Source organism: Pleurodeles waltl, chromosome 8, assembly GCF_031143425.1.
Source record: "Pleurodeles waltl isolate 20211129_DDA chromosome 8, aPleWal1.hap1.20221129, whole genome shotgun sequence".
NCBI lineage: Eukaryota > Metazoa > Chordata > Amphibia > Caudata > Salamandridae > Pleurodeles > Pleurodeles waltl.
The window spans coordinates 632283825-632305956 of record NC_090447.1 but is presented as its reverse complement, the minus strand read 5'-3'; the positions used below and the strand labels follow the sequence as shown (position 1 = coordinate 632305956).

General features: G+C 40.7%; 1 protein-coding gene across 2 annotated transcripts in view; it reads right to left on the bottom strand.

Moving 5' to 3' along the window:
• Positions 1–6564: 6564 nt before the first annotated feature.
• The window catches only part of CNKSR2 (connector enhancer of kinase suppressor of Ras 2), a 1907760-nt gene continuing 1892192 nt past the window's right edge, over positions 6565–22132 (bottom strand). For both annotated transcript variants that reach the window (XM_069204730.1, XM_069204731.1), the window contains 2 exons: positions 17412–17608; positions 6565–6909 (listed from right to left, as the gene is read on the bottom strand). In XM_069204730.1, coding sequence (XP_069060831.1) covers positions 6691–6909; positions 17412–17608 — 416 coding nt within the window. In that variant the 3' untranslated portion in view covers positions 6565–6690. The remainder of the gene's footprint in view (positions 6910–17411; positions 17609–22132) is intronic.

Sequence of the window (22132 nt, the reverse complement as noted above, 5' to 3'; positions counted from 1 at the left end):
GACGTAGCTCAAAAGAAAGGATCCCCCCTACAATTGGAAGAAATGCGCTGTCGCTGTTCCATACTGCGAGTGTGCATTTTGCGCACTAACACACAAACCCTAGTGGTTTGTATTGATGTAATGGAAGTGTCTTTTAATTCTGGTTACTGATGTCGGGATACCTGTTGCGTAGCAACAGATGGGCCTTTTAATCTGCTTTCAGAATAGACATAGAATCAGCTCAAAACAGTGTGCGAAACACACAACCGAAGATATTTTTTATATGAATATATTTACTATTTGTTGAAATAAAACAATAACACGTTTCTTAATTTGATGCTTGGTACATTAGCACAAGTCATTTCAAATCAAGCATTTCATTTCTTTCATGTGAGAAATATACAAAACCGCACAAATTTAATGTACAAGTCTGGGTTCCATGCAGCTAGTAAATGTCCATTTTATACAAACAGGTACCTCTTTTCCTAATATTAAAAATAATATACTCGAGCCAGAATTTCATACAAACGTTAACACATGATTTGTCATCCACTTTGGAGAGTTGAGGATTGCTTCCGGCGAACTGCAGGCAGGCTACTCCTCTGTACAATTGTGCAAAGTTTGCAAAAACATTTGCATTCTCGATATAATTTTAACAAAAATCTCCGTGCTCTCCGCTGCGCCCATGAATATCCGAGCTCCGGGTGAAGGGAAGTACAATCACTGAGCTGCGCAGGCAATATTGTAAAGCTGACGGTGACAAGAGCACATGGGTGCAGGAGACAAGGAGCCTCGTCTTCCCCTTGCTTGAGAATTGAGCCATTTTGTGGCCTCCTACGTGTAGCAGGCAAAACACAAGGTAAGCAGCACTGCCATATTAACATGCCTATACAACATAAAAATCTACAAAAACTTTAACCACACCATTCAGTATGTGTCACTCTCACTCCAAAATACAGCGTACGATTCCAAGAAAATTCCGTAAGTGCCAATTTACATACTGGAAGCCTTCCACAGTTGACCTGCACTGCTCTTGTGGGATGACATTTCCAACAGCACAACCATTTTTTTTTTTTTTAAAGAGACTACATTGTTATTTTTTTATTTTCCCTTAGTGTAGATTTTCCATGGCAACTAAATTTTAGACAGAAATACCTATTGTTGCAAAACAAGTCAGAGATGTTGATGCGTCAAACTGAAGGCAACAACATTCTAAATCCACTGGCCCTAACCATTTACAAATAGGTCTAGAATAAGTGGAGGAACTACCCACACATTTCACATTTTTTGTGTGATTATATTAGGGGTGTGCGGAGTTTGCGTAATTTCCTTTTGCAAAATTACACAACATTTTAGAAAAATTACATGAAATGCAAAGCTGGCATTTTGTTCCTTATTTGTAATGCAAAATGCATGCTCCATTAATTTTGCTTTGAAGCTTATTTCACTCTGAAGGTTGAATGAATATAAAGATAAAAAGTCACTCTAGGCAGGATGTGGTGATCTGCAAGGGAGACATACATAGTTTAGGAAACTCAGGGACATATTTACGAGCCCCTTTCACTACAGTTGCGCCACTTTTTGTGATGTAATGTGTCACAAACCACCAAACCATATTTATGAAGCCATGCAAAGGCACCTGGGCCTATATCTATGGAAGGTTTGAGTTGCCTTCGTGCTATGTATTTTGACACTAAACCTAACTGCGTATTTATACTTTGACGCTAGACTCATCTAGCATCAAAGTTTTGGAGTTAGCGCCATTTCTAGGAATGGACAGCCCACCTTGCGTCAATGAGATGCAAGGTAGGCGTTCCCTTTCTAAAAATGATGCTAGCCCCCAGCGACATATTTAACTCCTAGGGCAGAAACGATGGGGGGGTGGGAGGCAGACCTAAATAATTGCGCTAAGCCCTCTTAGTGCCATTATTTAACACCTGGTCAGACCAGGCATTAAAGAGCAGGTAGGCCAATTTCCATGGGCTAACACCCGCACCACAGGGATACTACTGGAGTGTGTGTGTGTGTGTGTAGTGTGCAATTGAGGGCCTCTTATATGGGGCCCCCTGCCTGGCACTGGGTATGTGGGGCTTGCCCAGGGGACACTGGTCCCCTGGGGTGGGCATTGGGGTTGTGGTAATGGCTCCTGTCTTTACTTAGACAGGAATCATTGTGGCTGCTTGTGTGTCAAAAAATGATGCTAGGTTGACTATTGGCAGAAAGTTTTGCAGCTAACCAGCCTAAAGTCATTTCTGAACCACTAGCACATTTCACCTAACGTCACCCCCACAAGCTAGCATCTTTTTTTGTGATGCTAGCCATTCTTTAGCGCCATTGTGCATCATTTTATAAATATAGTGCACGGAGGGCTTTAAGGAATGGTGTTAAAAAAATGTATGCACAACTGTACACCATTTTTCTTAAATATGGGCCTGTACGTGGCTTTGAATGGCCTCCTAAATATTGAGTAAGGCAAGGCAGCTCAAATCACTGTGTTGCCTTACACTACAATGGGGAGGCGTTCCATGGGTGTTGTGGAGGGCGTTCCCATGCAACACCCATGGATTTTGATGCATCCCCAGATTTACAAGACCTTGTAAACCTGCGCCAAAACCTTACACTTCTACAGGGGAAGTGGAATCAGGAGAAATATAACTATTTCTCCTTTTTTATCTTTTTGTGTGTGATGCATTCTGCAACAAACAGAAAAAGTAAAAAAGCCTCCCAGGATTGTTTATGTACAGGAACGTGTCCCTTCATGCACAAAACAAACCTGCATGCAATGTGTACACCATTGCACCATGTTGCAATGGTGCCTGCATTGGCACTAGGCAGCCAAAAAGGTGCAAGCATGGGGGGAAGTGCAGGAATGCGCTGTATTGCTTTAATATGGCTCATTCCTGACCATTCCATTTGACGCAGGGCAGCGCTGCAATGCAAGTTGTTGCTGTGCCCTGCGCCAAAATTCCATAAATATGGCTCTTAATGTTTAAAAGGCACAAAAGACATTGGGAACGACATCACAGATTCAAAGTAGATTAGACTGAGAAATGGTTTCCCGTTGGTCTCATGGTGGAATTCTCTGCAAGCTTTGAGAGGTAAAGCATGGCCCCAAAAGACCAAAGGGATCGTCTAAGCAGAAAGAAATGATTGTCATTATTGCAGTAGCGGCTCGCGGGCTGCGGATGGGGTGGGGAGGAGGCATGCGGGGGTTGTGAGGGGGCTTATGGCAGAAGGCTAAAATTAAATTTAATTTAATTTAAAAAAAAGAAAAAACATACCTTTTTGTCTCTGTACCATGCAGCACTGCTTTTCCCTGCTGGCCAGCTGCACGCAGACACAGGCTTCCAGCCTGCCCTGTGGCCTATCCTGACGCTGCCCAAAGCACCCTGGGAGCCTGTGCAGGTTCTCTCCCGGCAGGCAACTGCTGGAGGCAGCCTGCAGCACATGCGCTCTGAGGGGTGCACTCCCCCTCAGTGCACGTCACCCCCGTGGTCCACCACTTTTAAAGAAAACAATAATAAACATGATTTATTATTGTTTTCTTTAAAACGTTTAGCAGCTGCCGAGCTGGCGGGGGGGCGGGCGCCACTGCATTATTGATGCCTTGAGATAGTGGAATGTTGAGAGAAGGAATTCACTTTTGCAGGGTTTTCATTTCAAGGAGGGAGCACAATATGCAGATCTCCCACTTCAAGCTTTCATTTTAAGAGTTGGAGAAGAAAAGATTGTGGAGTGGGGCATTATATTTTTATAACATTCTGATAAATTTGAAGAAGTGCATCATAACATAAGGAGTCTACGTCAGTGCTTTCCAAAAGTATTAGAACCATAACCCAAGTTTTAGAACAACAAACGTTTGTGACCCACCTACTTTTAACGGACATAAGGCGGGGTGATCATTGAATGTAACTAACGCATCATGTGGTAGCACATTGCCATTTACGGACATCACATTTTCTATTGAAATTGCCACTAAATTTGCTCAGCCATACAATTTTAGTGATAAAACTATGCCGAATACAAATAATAATATTTGGAAAGTGTCTTCATGTGACAATGTATTATTGTTTATCACCAAGTGGCTTGGTTTGTTTTGATCCTATTAAAATCTCTCTTTCCAGCACACTTCAGAATTTAAAAAAAGATGTGTTTCATTTTTGAACTCCTAACTGCTGAATGCACACAGCTCATTTACAGGTAAGTACATTTTGTTGTGTGTTGAAAAAAAAATGACACCCTCCATCTTTTCCTGTCACACTCCCTGTACTTCAGCAAGATTGTCACATGATTCACTTTAAACCTTCTTTCTCTTTGTAGTCAGAGAAAGAAAAGTGACACTAATTTCATGTTAAAAGAATGAGCAGCAATTTATCAGAAGACATAGCCTGACATTTGCCCTCTGTCTTCGACGCAGCGACAAACATGACATGATAAACACAGAAATTAAAGGCATCTTTATTTGTTGTTTAGACTTTCTTGACCCACCAAAAATCAGCTCGCAACCCGCCAGTGGATTGTGACCCACAGTTTGGGAAATGCTAGTCTAAGTCAAATATTGTTCAGTACTGAGAAAGTCATGTTCAATAATACAATGTTGTTTAAACTAATATTTGATCTGCAGGAAACCTATGTGGTATTAGATAATTTAAGGAAAGGAGCCAGGAAGTCCATGGTCACCAAGTTGATGAGGACTCATTCCAAAATGTGATGTTGTGCTCTGTCAGATACTGAACAGTAGATTGTTTAGAACATACTCTGGAATACACACTTTGCTCTGAGTTGACTAAATTCAGCTTAGATTTCCCTTTGGAGCTAATGTTCTTATAAATGGGGGAAGTCATTTATTAATCAGCCTGAGATCCCCACACGTTTTTGCTTACAGCGTAATCCTCCAGGTATTAACGCAATAACATTTACTGTAAGATAGTGTTTTACTACGACTGCCAGTACCACAAACTGAACATATTAGTAATCTATAGGGGAGATTTACTAATGTTCACACTGCACACAGGGGTTTTTATAATGGATAGTCAATACGCTCTACATTTTGTGTTGCATTGCACCATGAGAAGGCCTTTGTAAAACCTTAGTAAACCACCCACTACATTTGTGCACAGTGTGCATTTTAGAAGAAGCTGCAATATTGAGTGAGCTGCACTAAAGTCTCCCTGAGATTGTCTGAAAAGGGAAAACATCTTTGTCTGTGAATCATTTACATTTATCTACCTAGTATGATCCATGGTTCTTTTGTTATTCAGGTCAATGAAGGCTGGGGCAAAGGCTTTTTTGGGGAGTTGATGTGGGCTGTTAGTTACATTTTAGAACTACTGCTGTACTGTGAAGTCTGATGGCAAGAAATTGGAATTGAGAGACCAAATGTACAACAATTTAGTTGATGTGTGATACTCACATCTTTACTACACTGGTAATAATTGGTTAAGCACAATACATCCTCTTAACATGAAAGATAAGGGACGGAGAACAATTACCTTCCAGAAATCAAATCACTTAAGTAATCTTCTAGAGTTCTACAGTTATAGGGAAATTGATACCATCATAAGATCTGGAAAAAGCACTTTGCAGGTCAACTGGATGCTTAGTGCACAGGATTTGTGATTAAATCAGAAGTTCATATGTATGAATCTTAGAGTACGTAGAACACTTGTAGCCATTTGTAAGTTGTCAAAATCATGTTTTTCCAAGGAACAATCCAGTAAGTAAAGTGGCTGATAAATTATCTTACGGTATCTGAGCAGTCAGCCTCTCCAGGAGGCCAAAGACTTGGCATATTGTGTACCTTTACTGCACCATGCACCATTCTGTAATATAAACCTAATATGGTACAGCACTCTTCTCTCAGGAATACTCCTTTTATAAGCCAGTATGTCCCAGGCAAGCATTACTATTTCCTAGAACTGTAAAAGAGATTGCTCAGTTTCACATGCAATCTGCAAGATTTGCAATACTATATCATATATTTAATGTTCATAATCTGAACTTCTGATTCTAGTCCAAATGTCAATAACCTGGAATTTTCTTAGAAATACTGTAAACCAAAAATCTACATTTAATGTGCTATTTTATTTTTATAGGTTTACTGATTTTCCAGTTCATAGTTTGTATATTTTATCTTATACTATTCTACATCATCAAAAATATAATTGCATCATTTAGCATTTGCCATTATGCTTAAGAAAACTGTTACATCATTTCAACAATATACAAATGCATTTATTCTCCCAATGCCCAACCTTAAAACAATGCCCCATCACCGAAAATAGGGTGGGATGTTGATAAGATATATTAAAAAATTATATTTCAAGACATAGAGTCTCAAGAAAGTTTCTACATTAAATTGCTGCTCTCTTTTATAGTTTATTCCCTGAAGGTCACTAGCTTTCATATATATATATATATATATATATATATATATATATATATATATATATATATATATATATATATATATATATATATATATATATTCAATTGTTTAAAATCACATTTTATATTGTCTGCACAAAATTGAAAACACAGCAGTGCACTAGTAGCATCAATAGAGACAACTGCATCAGGACCAAAGAAGAGTTACGTCACAGTTCAGCAACAATTAAAAAATAATTTTACCAGACCTCTCACTCAGCGATTGAAAACCACGTTGTACACTTGGGTCAAGAGCGGCAAGTGTGTGCACCAAGGAGAAGACATTTATACATGCGTTTCAATGAAAGAGTGTGAGTGTATTAAGGAGGGCATAAGTGCTTCAACGTCGGAAGAGGAGTCGTGTACAGAGTCGTCCACCAAATTCTTCTGGCAGATTTCCAAGAAAAGTTCGAAATATGTATGTTTCCATTCTTGAAAGTCTTTAGAATTCAAACCGGGATTCTCCAAAACTCTGTCGATAATGGCTAGTTCTCCTTCTCTGGCCTGCAGAAAAATGGGAGAGGAGAAAGGGACTTATTACAAAATGTAGGGTTGTTATAACAATTTTGTCGATTTAGGCTAATGAGTATCTTGTTGCACCATCATCCTACATTTGTAGTGTGGGCACTTTTTTTGTTGTCGTTTTTACATAGCGTAAACTCAACCCGAAGGCACTGGATTGATTTACATGAGTTACATGGTTTCCCGCCACAATTGCCCCAGCGGTAGTAATCCGCCAGGGCAGCCCAGGGGATTACGAGTCCCCCTACCGCCAGCTATTTCCTGGCGGTTTGAACCGCCAGGAAAAGGCAGGCGGTACGGGGAGTCACAGGGCCCCTGGGGGCCACTGCACTCCCCATGCCGCTGGCATGGGCAGTGCAGGGGCCCCCTGACAGGGCCCCATGCAGCTTTTCACTGTCTGCTATGCAGACAGTGAAAAGCGCGACAGGTGCAACTGCACCCGTCGCACTGCCGCAACACCGTCTGCTCCATTTGGAGCCGGCTCCTATGTTGCGGCCGAGATCCCCGCTGGGCCGGCGGGCGGAAACCAGGTTTCCGGCCGCCGGCCCAGCGGGGATCTCATAATGACCGCGGCGGGGGTGCGGCCGCATTGACGGCCGCCTGGCGGTCAGATCTTGACGGGCGGCTCTGGCCGCCCGCCAAGGTCATAATGAGGGCCATAGTGTTAGGGGGGTGCTAAGGGGCGCAAGATTAGTGGAGCTGCACGCAGTGCAGCACCACTTTTCTTCTATATGCCCCTTAGCCTTTCACATCATACTCTGTTAAATGTATCAAGTTAACTACACCTCAACCTTATGAACTAAGCAAACATAAATAGGACTTGTGCTGGTTTAAGCCCCAAACCTAATACGAGCCATGTACAACTTGCACTCACATCTGTTTTGCCCAGGCACCTGCCATCAGCTTTTAGTTATTACCAATGCCCTTACAAAATGTGAAAATTGGTATATTAGCACATGCAAAATGGATTAAAATGCTTATGTGCATTATTTCACACAGTATAACATAAGGGCCAGACAGGCCTTTAATTCCACCGAGCATTTCCCCGGTAGGCTGTAGCCCTTGGAGGCCGGTTTTGAAAGCCCAGGGCCACTCCTGGTGCCTCTGTCGCCTCCTCCCCCACCATCACCAACGCCCCCAGAGAATAATTGCAGAAGGAACAGGGAGTCTCAAGAGAGCGAGAAAGAGAGAGTTGAATAGGGCATGTAGAGAGAAAGCAATCAGAGATGGAGAAGATCGAGAACAGAGAAGAGGAAAAAGAATAAATGGGTGAAAAAAGTGAGCTATCGTAAGGAAACAAAAGGATAGGGACTGATATGAGCATTTTTGCCAGAGCTACTTTCCCCTTAGCCACCAAGTCCCAGTCCGTACATCTTTACCACCAAAGCCTACACTGAGTGCAAAAATACGCCTTACATCAGTTCCAAATGATATTTGGTTGGGTGTTTTACACTAACGGGTCTGAGTGACTTTGGTAGTTGTTACAAAGTTGAATTTATAAACCTCAGAATTACCATTCGGTCCAAAGAAGGAAAAGGTGTATCTTCAAGTCAGGCATATGTGTGGTTGAGAAAACTGGCTGGAATCATATTACTCACCCTCCCATTCGTACGCCTCAAGGACAGAAGAGGTGATCCTATCAATGCGTCAGTGGCTATAACCATGCAGCCAATCACAATTAATTAAAGACCCCTTGTGTTTTGATGGGTTGCAATTGCATGATCGCAGGTGATGTGCACCAATTCAAAAGCACATACCATGGAACTAAGGGGCATTTTTACAATCTTTGCCGCAGGGCAGCACCGCAAACCTTCTTGCAGTGCTGCCCTGCCTCAAAAGAAACCAGCAGGAATGAATGCATGTATCTACAAGATGTGGCACATTCCTGTCCTTTTCCTCTGCGCTGGCACAATGCTTTAAAACTCGGCACCCTTGCACCATGATGCAACGGTGTGTGCATTGTGGGGATGATGGTTTTTGTGCAGGAAGGGACATCTTCCTGTGCAAAAACAATCACGAGAGACGTTTTTCTCTTTCTATGTGTGCTGCAGATTGCAGAATACAACACACAGAGAAAAAGGAAGAAACAAAGAAAAATAAAGGTATTTCTCCTTGTTGCTCCTCTGTTACGCCTCCCCTGGGGAGATGTAGGCTTTTGACTCATTCCCAGGTTTACAAATCCTTGTAAGTATGGGAATGTGTCAAAATCCATGAGTGTTGAGTGGGAACACCCACAGCAACACCCATGAAACGCCTCTTTGACGCAGAGTAAGGCAAATCAGCAACTTGTGTTGCGTTGCCTTATTCCCTATCTACAAGGCCATGTAAAGTCATGCAAAGTGGCTTTGCATGGCCTTGTAGATATGGGCCTGTAGCAAGTGCTGTCAGCGCATCAAAAAATGTGACACATCGACAGTACAAGATGCCTGTAAATATGGCCCTAAGTTTGAAAAAATACTTCCTCCCAAAAAATCCGGTAATAGTGAGCACAGTGCAAATATGTGAACCGAGCCAGTTTCTTAATTGTGACATCTGTGACGGCTGGAATTGGGCTCCCTCTGCCACGTTACAGTTCAAAGGAGTATAATGACTGGTTCACCCCTAGTAGCTTCTCAAAAACACCAAGTTCTTCGTCAGAGAAAACTTAAGGAGGTTAAGTACAACTATTAGGCAACCAACCACAACATTAAGTCAATGGTCCAAACCATGGTAAATCTAAAGATAAAGGATTTTTAAAAAGACGTGTCATTATATTGTGTAGATCTTAGACGGTGGGACAGTAGACAATGCACTGAGAAAATGCTTTTGACTGGAACAGTCCGTGAATGTACACTGCTGATTTGTGTCTTGGAGCAGCAACATTAGGGTGGAGCAAACTGTAGGATAAAATGTATGAGACTTGAATGGAGAATGTATAGGGATAGATTGGGTGGATGAACACAGTTCCACCCTGAACTCCCCTGTGCGGCCTACAGCTCTTCTGAAATCTGAGAAGGGAGAAAGTAGTTACATGATGGATTCCAGGCGGTTGATCCGAGTAGGTAATTTGCGCAATCAGCAGATTTCTACCATTTTTGGAAGCTCAAACCTAATAAGGAGTGCAGAGTGAGCAGTCCTCGGTTCAAACAAAAATAATAGGAAACTAACAAAATAAAAAATAGGTTCTGTAGTTTAAATTTTAGAAGGCAAAAGGGTTTAATGTGGCTCCTGTGTGGTTCTATCTGCAGTCATAATCGGAATAAACTTTATTTGCATGCAGAAGCAACCATAAAAGTGCAGAGAGTCAACAACAGAAACATGCAGTACATAAATATTAGGTCCAGTACAATTTCAAATAGTATAGCAGCTGATCCCATAACGAACACACTACAATGTATTAAAACTCATACATATACCGATATATCAGGACAGGGGGACAAAATATTATTTAAAGTGCGTTGTGCTACATGTCCACACAGCGGCTATCAGAAAAGAGTTGACATAAAAACAAGCCTCATTATCAGTCGTTGCAAGAAAAAAAGTGTGGGCTACACTGCCTAAAATTCCAAGACTTCATAAAAGGGATTAAAATAGTTTAAGGCTTAGTTTTATAATGTACACATAAGAAGGTAAAATGCAACATTGTTTGCCCAGACCTATCATCACAGTGGCACGGGCTAGTTCCAAGATGCTTTTGAAAGTCCAGGGAAAAACAAAGTAAATACATGATTGTGTTTGCCCTAAAACAAAATAGTAGATATCGCTCACAACACCTGCATGCGCTAAACAGATAATTAGTTGGTGATCTGTCACGGCTCAAACACAGATAAGCTGCGACAGTGGGCTTTAGCATTTTTGTAGTTAGTCTGTAGGATCAGGTTTGGTCGACTAATACCATTTGCACATGCTTTCTATTCAGGTTGCCACTGGAGGTGGGCTCGGAGAAAGCATAGGGTATCCCAATCTCTTGGAAAGTTTTCTTCACATAAGCTACCCACTGGATAGTGAGACCTTCATCACATGCCAGTCATTAATGATCTCTCTAGTGAGAGACGCCGCCTCGGTTTTCCAGATGGATAAGCACAGGAGCTGGGGGTGAGCTCTGATGTGATCACTCAAATAATTTAGACCCATCTTCCTGTGACAAATAAAGTGGGCAGACAGGGCTTTTCTGCAAAAACGATTTTCCTCCACCTGTATGGCTATGCATTTGCAATGCCCCAAATCTCGGCCCCATAAGTTGCAGCAGGGGAAGCGAGTCAATTGCCCTAGTTAGCTTCATCCCGCAATGATTGATATTAGGTGCCCATGAGCCAGCTGCATAAAAAAAAATAAGAAAAAGTGCTTGGGCTTTGTAAACAACTTGAACCGATAGCAAGAGTAGAAAGCTGGGTACATTTGGGGCCACATGTCATAATATATGATTTTGAAAAATTAGTTTGCAGATCAATAGCAGTCAAAAATTCTACCAATGAGTCCTCTAGTAGATGCAGAACTTTTGGGGTGAGAACCATCAGCACAGCTTCATCTGCACATAGCATTGTAGAGAGTAAGGCACTATTTATCTTTGTAACATCAGAGGTGCAGAGGGATAGAAAAGGACAAAGCTCCTCAATATAAAATATAAACATTAAGGGAGCAAGCACTCAACCTTGCCCTACACTAGGCAGGTTTTCATTGCATTATAAACGTCACCGTATGAGCCAAATCTTGTTCTAGCCTTCATGTTTTTGTGCAGGTATGCTAAAATGTGTACAAATGCTTCATCCATCCCAATAGAGAGAATGAATTGCCACAGATTTGAGAGGTTTACACAGTTAAACGCCAAAGACAAGTCCATGAGTGTGAGATAAAGTGGTGTTTGCTTGGCTATTGTGTATTGTGCCTATGATTAGGTTTAGGCTCAAACATTGCTCAATGTTGCCTATGGAATTTCTAAATCCATACTGGCAAGGGTGCATAATTTTCTTTTCTGACACCCATGATTTAATCCTCTGATATAGATTCAACCTATGGTTTTGACAGCTGTATCCATAAGTGAAATAGAGCATAGCAACTTGGCAAAGACTAGTTACCTTATAAATATTAGGGCTGTAGTTGTCGTAGCCCAAGAACTGTATACCTGGCGAGTGTTTAAGATCGCTAAAAACATTGGTCAGCAACTGATTCAATTCAATGTTACATTTTATGGGAACAACAGGGTCAACGTCCGGGCCGGGACCTTTCCACTAATACTCTGTTGGATGGAGTTAATAACTTCACATAGGGTGAACCAAATACCCAAATGGTTGCTACTGTTTATGCTAGGCTGACTTATTGTTTTTTGTTATAGCAGAAAATATTTTAGAGAAGTGTGCCTCCCATGCCTTACTGGTAATATTGTAACTTCTCTAAGATCTACACAAAGGTGAGTTGTTAAAAAATAGATGAGTCATCATTCAGATGGAGTCAGGATTGACTGTAGTGTGTAAAGTGAAGTCAGTAAAATGGAGCAAGGGAAGTTGAGAGTTTGGGGAAAGTAGTTGGTAAATTCAGAAGACACAGCCACGTCAGAGTAGTCAGAATTCATGAGAGGTCATGCAATGAGAGTTACTATTTAGTCATGCTGTGGAAAAGGTACTGAAGTAGTGGAGTCAAAGTGAAAATAGGAGAGCGAAGTGAAGATAGTTGAGCCGCAAAGTTTGGAAATATGGATCTAAAAATTCATGAAGTAAATAATTAGTTGTGCCTGGGAAGAGGAGTAGGGAGCTAAATAAGCCAGAAAAGTGGATTCAAGGTTCACAAAATTTGGGGTGATTAAGGCTGAGATGGTTGATTGGCGTTAGCTATCATTTTAGTCAAGAGAGAAAGAACAAGGCAGGAGTGAACTTAATCAAAAATAGGAGTCAATAAAGGGTGTTTCCCAAAATGTGGTATTAGGAGACAGTAATGGCAGGAAACTGTATTCAGAAGTGTTGGAGTCATGAGGCATTGGAGGTAATGAAGAATGGATTTAGAACAGTGGAGCCAGGAAAATGAAGCCAGGTGACAATATATTCAGGCATCAATTTAGTCAGGACACAATGGGATATAAGACACGAACATGTGTCAGTGGTTTCAGTAAAGTAGAGACACAATGGTTGAATACTGAGTGTTGCCGAAATCCAGGTATATCATAAATTTGGCAGGAAAGGTGAAATATTCATCTCCCCAAATGGATCCCATGCCCCCAATCTTTCTGTCAAATTATTTATTGAACTAACTCTTCTAGACCCTTCCCTTTAAGCTACGCCACTAAGGGCCAGATGTAGCAAAAAAAAAGTTTGCGACTTGCAAATTGCAAGTCATACCGACTCGCAAATTGCAACTCGCAAACTTGTATGCAGAAAGGTGTCTCAGACACCTACTGCGACTCGCTATGGGGTCGCAAAGACCCACCTCATGAATATTAAGCGGTGGGTCGCAAATTACGACCCCATAGCGAGTCCCTGCACTCACAGGGATGGTGGCCTGCTGGAGACAGCAGACCTCCACATCTGTGACTGCTTTTTTTAATAAAACATTTTTTTTATTTTTATTGCAGCACGTTTTCCTTAAAGTAAAACGAGTTGCAATTCAAAAAAATAATGAAACCATTTGGTTTCATTTTTTCAGAGCAGGCAGTGGTCCATTGGACCACTGCCTGCTCTGAAAAAATATTTTCAGTGACATTCACAAAGGGGAAGGGGTCCCCTTCCCGTTTGCGAATGTGTTACCACCCACTTCAAGTGGGTGGTAACTGCGAGTTGGTTTGCGACCGCATTCGCGGTCACAAAGCAACTCAGCATGGCGATGTGGTCGCAAATAGGAAGGGAACACCCCTTCCTATTTGCGAGTCGCATCCACAAATTGCGAGTCGGTACCGACTCGCAATTTGTGGATGAGCATCGCGATGGCCGTTATGCATGTCGCAAACTGCGTTTTTCGCAGTTTGCGACATGCAAACCGGTTGCTACATCTGGCCCTAAGTGTGCTAGTCATCAAGGGAAATGCAGGGAATTTGGGGTCCCCTGAAAGCAAAGGATTAATGATGTTTAGGGTAGTGACTCATACATTTTGAAGTCCATAGTATATTTAGAAACGTTATTTCAAATTTCAGCCCCTCAACTCCCCTCACACCTTAGTGCCAGCCAAGCCAACTACAATTGATGAACCACCGAACCACATAACATCCCCTAAGTCCTTCTGTATACTTTTATTTTCAGACTATTACATAAGGTTTATAAAGCTTGTAAAATGCATGTGTTACTGAGATTTTTCTATTTAGTGGGAAATTTACAAAACTTCCCCTCCTGGCTGAGGTTGGAAGCTAATCAGCCATAGTAGAATGCTGTCTTGTTGCAAGAGCCATTCAGCATTAGGCTGTGCCCATGTTCTACCTGTACTGTTCATTTATTTGACATTAAAGCAGCATCCACAATTAATGATCTATTTAGTGAATGCCACTTGTTTTCATACAAACCTCAGAAAATGTGTGAATCTCAACAAGCTCCAAACAAGGCATGTATTCTGAGAGGTTGGGGGCTAGACAAGCTAGTCTGCCTACTAGTAAGAGCCACCAGAGGACTGCTGCATGTGTAATAAGTGATCTATGCGAAGTAGTGATCATGAGAAACCCATCTTCCATACTTTTGGAAAATTATGTTTCTAAAAAAGAAGCAAGTACAATTCAAATGCAGTTGTGCTTTGAAAGCTTGAGGAGATGTATATAGACTCAATGAAGACGCAATTACCAATACGACTGTGCACAGGAAGCTGAAAATATTTTCTCAGTTGCACAGATCGCTGCAGTCATGTTCCTAGATTTTTGTAATAAATGTGGGAGGAACAGGAAAGAATGGCTGGAATGTGGGGAATACTTTACTAGAAAATGGGAGTGGTTTAGAGAGTACTAATGATGAGTTAAGGTAGGATTAAGGAGGGATTTAGGGAGGGAAAAACACACTCCCACAGAAGAGTAAGCCCATTGTTATTCACAACTGCACTTCTATGGTACTACAGCTAAAAAGATCCTAAAACAGTTGTAAATGTACTCCAGCTCACATCTGGAGTAAGTGCATCATCACACATGGGCAACCACTGGTACTCCAATGCTGTCCCTTAGAAAAATAATTGAGTCACAGACTTAAAATAACACCCTGTAGAAATTAAAGGCAAAAAAGTTTAATTTAGTTTGACTTTTCTGAAAGACAAATTTATATCAATGCTTTAAAAATTATATATAAAATAAATATTTTTGTATTACAAAATATTCGAATAACCTTTGTTTTAAAAAAAATAAGGTAAATCTATTTTTACAAATAATTACATTCATTTTAAATAAATCTGTACATAATGTTTAGTAAATTTTACTAAATGATAAATAAATATAAACATGTTAATTTAGGGGATTGTTTAATATATCTTTGAAAATAATATTAATTACATTTAAATTAAATAACTATGTAATTCAAAATTAAATTAATACTGCTTTTGCTTTTTTTACGTTTTCCTATATTCAAAAATATTGCAAAATTAATTTACATTAATACTTAACATGACACATGTAACAATTTATTTTAAGCCTAATACACTTTTTAATTTTTCCTATATTATATCATAGGGGGAAATCTACTTCGATGGTGGAGATCTCAGCCTAAATGTGAACTATTACTAGTAATAACTTTACACTTGTAAAATAGTTCCGGTCCATGGTTTCAGGGTATGGGGACAAGTAAGTCTACAGGACGTAAATTTATATAGCTGGATGTGGTGCATTGCTTAAAACAGAGATTTACTTCAAACTGTAAGAGCAAATTTACACATGCATATTATTCACTTTCAAGTTTATCAATGTGAATGGGCACCTCAGGTTTGAGACCTGCTGTTTCCTGCTGACAACTTGGGATACATTTCATCAATATGCCATTTATCTGCGTGCCATGTAAATTGTAACATCATCTAGTACCTTATCTTTTCAGTTGGTGTAAATTTGGGAAAAATCTTCTCACAACTAAGGGCTCTTCCTCCTCTATGAACTTAGGTTAATCTTATGCCTTTTAACCCAAACCTAGGCAGACCTCATTCTTCTTAGGTTTGGCCAAATCTGTCTGTCCAGGAAAATTAATTGCTGCAGCAAATGTAGGCCTTATTAGATTACGTGCTCTGAACAATGAGGCCCTGTTTGTGCTAAACCTGTGCAATGCAAACTTTACACATGCATGTTCTTTTTGTATGCTCGATCATACATTATTTAGCTCTTCTCTTAGAATACAACAGGACGAAGGAATTCGGCCAATTCAGACCACTGCCACTTAAACACTTCTCCACTAAAATGTGTCACATAGGAAATTACAATTATCATGAGTCACTAGTTCTATATTTATTACTTGCACTGTGAATTTTAAGGGAATATGACTGCTACTCTTTCAGGAATTGATCATAGTGTTTCAGTAATGTATTACCAAGTTGGTTCCAATTGGCAACGCCCACACTGATGGATCACTACCTAAGGGAGCAAATATGAATATCACTTTGTACTAGTTGTATGGGAGTACACAGGGGTAATCGCTTCTAAAAGTAACACGTTTGTAAATGACTGATTTACAGAGGCCTTCGTTAGGAAGTGAGCTTAATTAGGGCCTATTTTAGTTAGATGTTCTGCACATAAATTAACCCTTTATCCTTGTCCCCTTAATGGTTCTAAAAGAAATGTTGTCTTTGCATCTGCTTCTCGCTTGCTCAACTCAATCACAATGATGTATACTTGACTGAACATATTTTCAAGTGATGACTCAGGTCCCTACTTGACCAACCTGTGGATCCAAAATATTCCACCATCATCGGATTCATATTATAGATGTGCAAAATGTGTGCAAAATTAAAATCCTGCTGATTAATATTTGCAAACACGGCAAAGTCTACGACTTCACAAATTTGTAAAGAGTACCATTGTTCTAGTATTTTACTTGTGGGTGAAATGTTGTAGAAAACACTTCTATTAGAGAAACATTTTTTGCAATCAAATTCTCACACTGAAAGTCGTTTTTCGGAGATAGTCTTTCTCAAAATCAATGTTTTCAGGATTTTAAAGTGTGTTATTATTATTTGTTTATTTTTTGCATGTCGCAGACTTTATAAAAGTGGTGAAATCGTAGACAAACTTTCTGAGTTGAGAAAGATTATCTACCCATTTTCGTGCAACTTTAATTCACACAAAAACAAACCACGTTTAACAAAAACAGGTACACATATGTATGTTTCACTTATTTTTTTACGTGCCACAAGATGCCGTGACGTGTCCATGACGCAACGGATACAAAATAAACAAGCAGAGGAGAGGGGAAGTGACAGACGAAGATTCGGGTTGCGCACATTTATACTACAGCTACTCAGAAAGTAAATAACCACACATTTACTCTATAGCCGCCTACTTCACGTGTGCACAAGTGAGACTGTTTTCTAACTGTTCCAGAGTACACTGGATTGTGGTTTTTTTCATGGCCTACCTTTAAAGTGCTTTTCAGAATTCGCAGTCTGTGCAGTTTTTCATTGACTACTGGATCGCTACATCTTTTTACAAAAGACTTCTTGTATTCCATTTTGGTTGAGAGTCGGTGATCTCCGAGAGGGGACAGACTGGCCTGCTCCAAGGCCCTGTAGAGATCTTGCAATGAGTCTGCTGGTTTCTCTTCTACAGTGTCTGCTATTGTAAAACAAAAGACAAGTGATGGAGCAAAATTAACCTGGTGATTCATGACAGGGTGGCAGCCAAGGTCTGTTGCCTTCCTTTGCACAAACAAATCAGGTCACAAGGAGACTGCCTAAGGATAGGACGAAGCCTAGTGGTAATATTTTGGAGAATAATTTTTTTCTGTTTCCATTTAAAATTAACAAACTAAGATAAAGCAGGTTTCTGGGACAATATTTTTTGAAGTTACTCGTTTTTTGGAAGGGTAGTGAAAGTGAACTTTGCAAACAAAATCTGCCAGTGGCCCATTCTGTCACTCATGTCCTTTTCTATTTGTGCCTAATACAGTTAGGGACATTTTTAAGAGCCCCTGGTGCCCCCTTGCGCCACATTAGTGTAATTTTTTTTATGCTAATGTGGTCCAACGAGGCCAAAATCCCCGCACCGTATTTACAAAGTGGCGCAATGCTACCCTTTGCGCTACATAATGCCTGGGCTGAAAAAATGACTCAGCGCAGGCGTTAAAAGGAGGCACACCATTGATTACAATGGACCTCAATGAGCTTTGCAGGATTAGCTTAAACATTTTTGATGCTAATCCTGCAAAGCTCCGGACAAGCATCAAAAATTCTGATGCTAGTCCCCTAACTACCACCAAGGTGTACCGTATTTTAAATACAGCGCACATGGTGGCTTTAGGGGGGTGCATGGGGCACAAGAAAAGTGGCACTGAAGTATGTGCAGTGCCACTTTTCTTAAATATACCCCTTAAAGTGGTAATCAGTGTCTGCAAGGTGAGCATGGAAATGGAAGAAATCCTGGAAAGAATGGTTGGCGGTGTTCTTACAAATGTTCTCTTGAATAGAAGATTCAATTGCTCTTTGTTGTAGTGTTCAAATGTCAGCTAGCAGCTAGAGGCCTGGGCTTTATGACCGTGTTTCTTATTCCATTCTGCTTAAAGCATGTTGGTAACAAGCATAAATCCTCTCTGACCAGATAGCAGTGGCGTGCCCAAACACTGTACATGGCAACATGGGCTCAGGAGACTGAGCTGGTGAGTCTGGAAGACCGCAATTATAATTTTTCACCTGGGACCAATTCTTCGTATTGGTTGCAGATCTGTTGGAATGGAAGAATAGTGAATGAACCTATGACAATCACCTTGCTCTCTAAGTTTTAAACTAGTAAAAGAGAACGATAATGCATTCAGAAGTAGAATTTTGCACAGTGTAATATATTATTCTTAAAATTCAGATGGTGTAACAAGACTGTCATGCCGAACCAAAAAATACCTTGAGGGAATGTTCTTGTAAGTCAAATCGCTTGCCATGACCACTCTCCCAGCATAATGTTTAAAAACTGGTTTATAAATTGATTTCAGCGAAAGAAGAACACATTAGCAACATTTTCAGAGGTATCACTTCCCCTATCCGTATCTCATAAATGTATTTCTTCCATCTGCCATATGAGTAATGCTTTATTTTGAAAACAAAGGTGCAGTGGCCCTGAGTTTTATTTAGGAGCCCGATGCTGGCACTACTAAATGCCAGGGTTACAAAATGCCAAAGACGCCTAGCCCACCCCATGCCTCTTTTTTCCATCATCCTACACATACTTTTACACTTTCGCTTTAACTCGGTGATTCATGTTAGTTTTCCGTCTTCTTTCTCCCCGTTCTGCCCAAAAATAAGTTCTGGTCCTCAAAAATGAGTATTTGTGTCCACCCACCCTCAAAACACACGCACAAATAAACCACTGCACATGAGTATCATTCATAACTTTTAAGTTGGGAATGGTCTAGAAATCACATTATTTGTGTATGTTCTAATTAAGAAGCACCTTAAATTGTCATTTGAATCCATTCTTTTTAAAACATCATGTCTTGAAAAATCCAAACTTAATAAACGACTGTCTCTCTTTATGATCCTCAGTATATTCAATTACGCGACAATATTTCTGGCTATTTAAGAATATGAAGGTTTAATACATGAGGCGATCATTCGTTTTTTTTTTACAATTTGTCATTTTTTACTGATTATATTCGTTTTGCAAGGACAATCCAATAATAATTAACCTTTTTTTAATTGCCCTGTATGTATATCAACCATGATACGATTACCAAAACCCCAGTTAATACCGTCTAGAGCTGTCAGTCTCATATAAGGAGCATTACACAAGTAAAGTAAACACGACGTTCATGGCATTATCACCAAAACAGTAGCGGCAGGAGTTTTTTTATATTATTAAATGAAAATAAAGTGTAAGACTTTAAAGAAAACACGACAACACTGCAAATGCACCAAACCCCAAATAGATATTCCATCTATCAATGTCCATACAACAGCATATAACTTTAAGACTATTTCGTCTGCAACAGGAACAACTTTGAACAGCACGTTAGGTAGACCATTAAACCACACATCCAACACTGCTCAGATATGTCATCTTGGTGAGGATCAACGTGCTGACAGCATCACGTTCCTCAATTTAAACACCTCTCACATGACATGCCACAGCAATCATCAAAAAGAACACCACAGTCCTACCCACCGCAGAATAGGTACCTCACGTAGTCAAAGATTACCATGAGACCAACACAGTTTCACTAAGGCACACCACACAACTCCATAGAAAAGGAGGAACACATACAGATAAAACCCTGAACATACATGCAACACTGCACTAAAGTTTAACTTTCTATCAATTGGGGCTCCCAAAAGCACAGGTCTCCACTTGCTGCCTAGAACAGTGGTTCCCAACCTTTTGATTTCTGTGGACCCCCACTTTAACATTAATGGAACCCAGGGACCCCCACTGAATCATCATTGGAATCTGGGGACCCCCGCCTGAGTCATTACTGGAAGCTGGGGACCTAATTTGTCAATATTTGTTAATATTTTTTTATTTTCAAAGGCTCTCGCGGACCCCCTTAGAAGGCTTTGCGGACCCCCAGGGGTCCCCGGACCACAAGTTGGGAACCACTGGCCTAGAAGGCTTATACGACTGTCTGGCAATCGACATGCATACCGAACGAGAAGATACTTGAAGGAAACTAGTACAAACCGATTCTTACTTCTCAAACCCCACAGGTGACCAGAGATAACACATACACAAAAGGTAAATTATTTGATTCAGATGACTGTACTTGTCCACAACAGGATCAAACTCCGGTTTTCATGGAAACCTCAGAACGGTTTGGAACGTCAGGAACTCTTTACCAAAGGCATTGGTAAGCTGCACGAGTGACAGAAGGCTCCGTATCTAAATGCCAGGCACCAAAGGCTGGGCTGAGCTAGTGCAGTCTATGTGTGTCTGAGACGTTACATTTGTCTGACAAAGGTTGTTTTTCATCATATTTTGACAAATACTAATGCACACAAAAGGGATTGCTGTAACATAACCCATAATAATGGATATCTCACCCTTTCCTCTCTTTATGCATTTTTTTTTTGGTCCCATATCAACAGGACTTATAGAGTGGGTTAACGTATTGTGGCATTTTCCTCACAGGTCTTACCCGGTTTGAGAAAAATAGAGTAAATAAAGGCTTTTGCTGAACACTGCACACATAGCATGATACCTGCAGAGTAAATTTGTATACAGCTCAGCCGTTTAATGTTATTGTTGGACCTGGCCCTTTTTACAGGGTCATCCCCAAACTTTTTGCCTCCTTCCTCCTATTTTTCCCGACCTGTTTTTGTTGGCTTTTGAACTCTGAGCACTTTCCCACTATTAACCAGTGCTAAAGTGCATACGCTCTCTGTGTAAATTGTACTGTTAATTGTTTTTTCCATGATTGGCATATTTGATTTACTAGTAAGACCCTAGTAAAGTGCACTAGAGGTGCCCAGGGCCTGTAAATCAAATGCTACTAGTTGGCCTACAGCACTGGTTGTGCCACCCACATAACTAGCCCTGTAATCATGTCTCAGACGTGCCACTGCAGTGTCTTTGTGTGCAGTTTTAAACTGTAAATTCGACTTGGCAAGTGTACCCACTTGCCAGGCCTAACCCTTCTCTTTTTCTACATATAAGAAACCCCTAAGGTAGGCCCTAGGTAGCCCCATGGGCAGGGTCCAGTGTATGATTAAGGTAGGACATATGCTAATGTGTTTTATATGTCCTGACAGTGAAATACTGCCAAGTTCGGTTTTCACTGTTGCAAGGCCTATCTCTCGCATAGGTTAACCTGGGGGCTGCCTTTAAACATGATTAAAGCATAGCTTCCCTTTGGGAGCAGATAGACATGGAGTTTGGGACCTCTGAACTCACAATTTGAAAATACCTCTTTTAGTAAAGTTGGTTTTGAGATTGTGTGTTTGAAAATGCCACTTTTAGAAAGTGGGCATTTTCTTGGTTGAACCATTTTTGTGACTCTGCCTGTTTGTGGATTTCCTGTCTGGGTTAGTTTGACAGTTGGGCTGTTTGCACCTCTCTCCAGACAGTGACACAAAGGGGGCTGGGGTGTAGCCTGCATATTCTGATGAGTCATCTGTGCTAGGAGGAGTGGTCACTCGCACCTGAAAGGGCTGTGCCTGC